We start from the raw sequence: 2,169 nt of genomic DNA, 5'->3' as shown, positions 1-2,169 counted from the left end.
GCAAGGCGAAGGGCAAAGAGTGGCTGGGACAATTCCCATCCTCTGCACCAACACCACTGGCCTGGCATGGCATCGAGCAGGATGGGAAGGGGAGAGGGGCACACAGGGCCAGCGATGCCCTTGCCCATCTCACCCCTGGGGCAGGGAAAGCCTGGGCCCCCTGCCAAAGAGAGACCCCATGGCCAAAGGCAGCCCCCGCAGGGCACAGGACATGCCAGCCCTGGCCAGGACACTTACAGAGAGGGAAGGAGGCAGGCAAAGACACCCCCCCCCAGGGCTCAAGCCCACCCCACCAGCTCTGCTAAGTCCCTGCACTGCCCTTGGTGCCTGCCTGCTTCTTACCTGCCCAGGGCTGACCCCCATGGGAACTGGCCCGGACCAGGCGGACAGTGTTGGTGCCGAGGCTGCGTCCGTGTCGGGGTCGCCCTTCGCGGTCAGCGGCACGCCGGTACAGGTTCAGCATGTAGCGCAGGGGCTGCCCGCTTGCCGGGCCCACTCCCGGGAACGGGCCCGGACCAGGCGGACAGTGGTGGTGCCGAGGCTGCGGCCGTGTCGGGGTCGCCCTTCGCGGTCAGCGGCACGCCGGTACAGGTTCAGCATGTAGCGCAGGGGCTGCCCGCTTGCTGGCCCCACTTGCCAGCTCTGGCTGCCTGGTGCCTGCACTTGCAGGGCCTGCAGGCGGGGCAGGGGGGGGGTGGCGGGCAGGGAGCCAGGGGGCAGCGGGGACTGTTTTGCAGCCCAGGAAAGGGGCACAGCGAGGAGGAGGAGGAGGCTGGTGAAGGGATGGAACAAAGCCATGATAGGTAGTGGTGGTGTGGGAGTGGGGGGAGGTGAGCAGGGCAAGGTGGGGCTTGCTGGCAGCAGGATTAGGGGGAGCCTGCAGTCATGCTTCTCCACCCTGGAGAGGCAGACCTGGTTGCGGGCACCAGCAAAAGGAGACCCCAGGGTGCTGCCAGCTGCTATCAAGCCAGGACAACCATGCCAGCTGCTTCAGCTTGGCACAGGAACAGAAAGGTGGGGGTGGGGGGGGACGACCCTCTGTATGCAAAAAGGGGTGCAAATTCCAGATTAAAACCCAGACCTCCGGCAAAGCCAGCCAGCCAGGAGCTTGGGTACAGAGGCTGTAAAAGGGCAAGGGCAAGGGCAAGGGCGTGGGGTGGAGGGAGGGTGAAGTCAGGTGGGTGGGGAGGACCAGCTCACTCAGCCCACCTGCTCCTGGCCAGCCTCCTCCTGCAAGGTAAAATATCCTGGCCCCCAGCACCCATTTTAAAGGCATGGCCCCAATCAGAGTTTAAAGGGCCAGGAGCTCCCTGGGTCCCAGTGGAGGGGGACGGGGACGGGGACGGGGATGGGGACGGGAGCCCAGCGGGATGCTCTGCTGTGGTGAGAGCCCTTCCAGCTCCCCCCTGCCCTATGCCAACTCTCTGGCACCTTCATGCCCATTGCTGCAAGCTGGTACGCACTGCCTGGAGCAGGCACGAGGCCTGGGGGGTCTGCTCCCAGAGTGGCCCTGCAGCACAGCCAGCCTGCCCAGTGCCTCACTTTCCCCAGCTGAGAGATGGGCATCAAGCCCAGGGACCATGGCACTGAGGCACACGGGTGGGCAGTGCGACTCGGAGCCCAGTGGTGCCGAGTGTGGCCGGGTTAGCTGGTGGTACCCACGCTGCAGGCATCACCGTGCCTGCAGCTTCACCAGGCTTGGCCGTCCCAGCTCCGAGGTCTTTCTGCTAGCACCTGCCCAAGGCTGAGGGGTTGCGGGGGTGATGCCCACCCTCTCACTGGCACAGGTCATTTGAGGCATTGCCCTTACAGGGGACATTGCCCCCCAGCCCTGGTGTTGCTCTGTGGCTCCATGGTGCTTGCCCGAGGCAGGCTTTGTGGGTGTACCACAGAGCGGGGTGTGGGCAGCCGTGGCCCATGCCCCCGGCAGAGTGCCTGGCACAGTGCCCAGCCCCATAGGACACTGCTGCTTTCCTGCTGGGATGGAGGGGGCTGGGAGGGGTGGACATTCTGGTTGGGAACCACTGGTGTGAGCACAGGGACATGGGGGGAACTGGGGTGCGTGTTGGTACCTGCCTTGCCCTGGGTGCTGCCCACCCTTCCCAGGGCCAGCCAGGCACAGTGGTAGGGGCTGGGAGGGCCATGTGGGGGGATGCCGGGGCGGGGGGG

The 2,169-nt window shown here is 65.9% G+C and overlaps 1 protein-coding gene across 1 annotated transcript in view; it reads right to left on the bottom strand.

Moving 5' to 3' along the window:
* Positions 1 to 798, bottom strand: part of BMP15 (bone morphogenetic protein 15) — a 1,765-nt gene extending 967 nt beyond the window's left edge. The window contains exons 1-3 of the mRNA XM_009332010.1: positions 601 to 798; positions 343 to 463; positions 55 to 160 (exon numbers count right to left, since the gene is read on the bottom strand). Of these exons, the coding sequence (XP_009330285.1) occupies positions 55 to 160; positions 343 to 463; positions 601 to 798 (425 nt within the window). The remainder of the gene's footprint in view (positions 1 to 54; positions 161 to 342; positions 464 to 600) is intronic.
* Between the last annotated feature and the right edge of the window lie 1,371 nt (positions 799 to 2,169).

Source organism: Pygoscelis adeliae, unplaced genomic scaffold (assembly GCF_000699105.1).
Source record: "Pygoscelis adeliae isolate BGI_AS28 unplaced genomic scaffold, ASM69910v1 Scaffold339, whole genome shotgun sequence".
Lineage (NCBI taxonomy): Eukaryota > Metazoa > Chordata > Aves > Sphenisciformes > Spheniscidae > Pygoscelis > Pygoscelis adeliae.
Note: the sequence above shows the minus strand (reverse complement) of the source record. Positions and strands in the feature narration are given on the sequence as shown.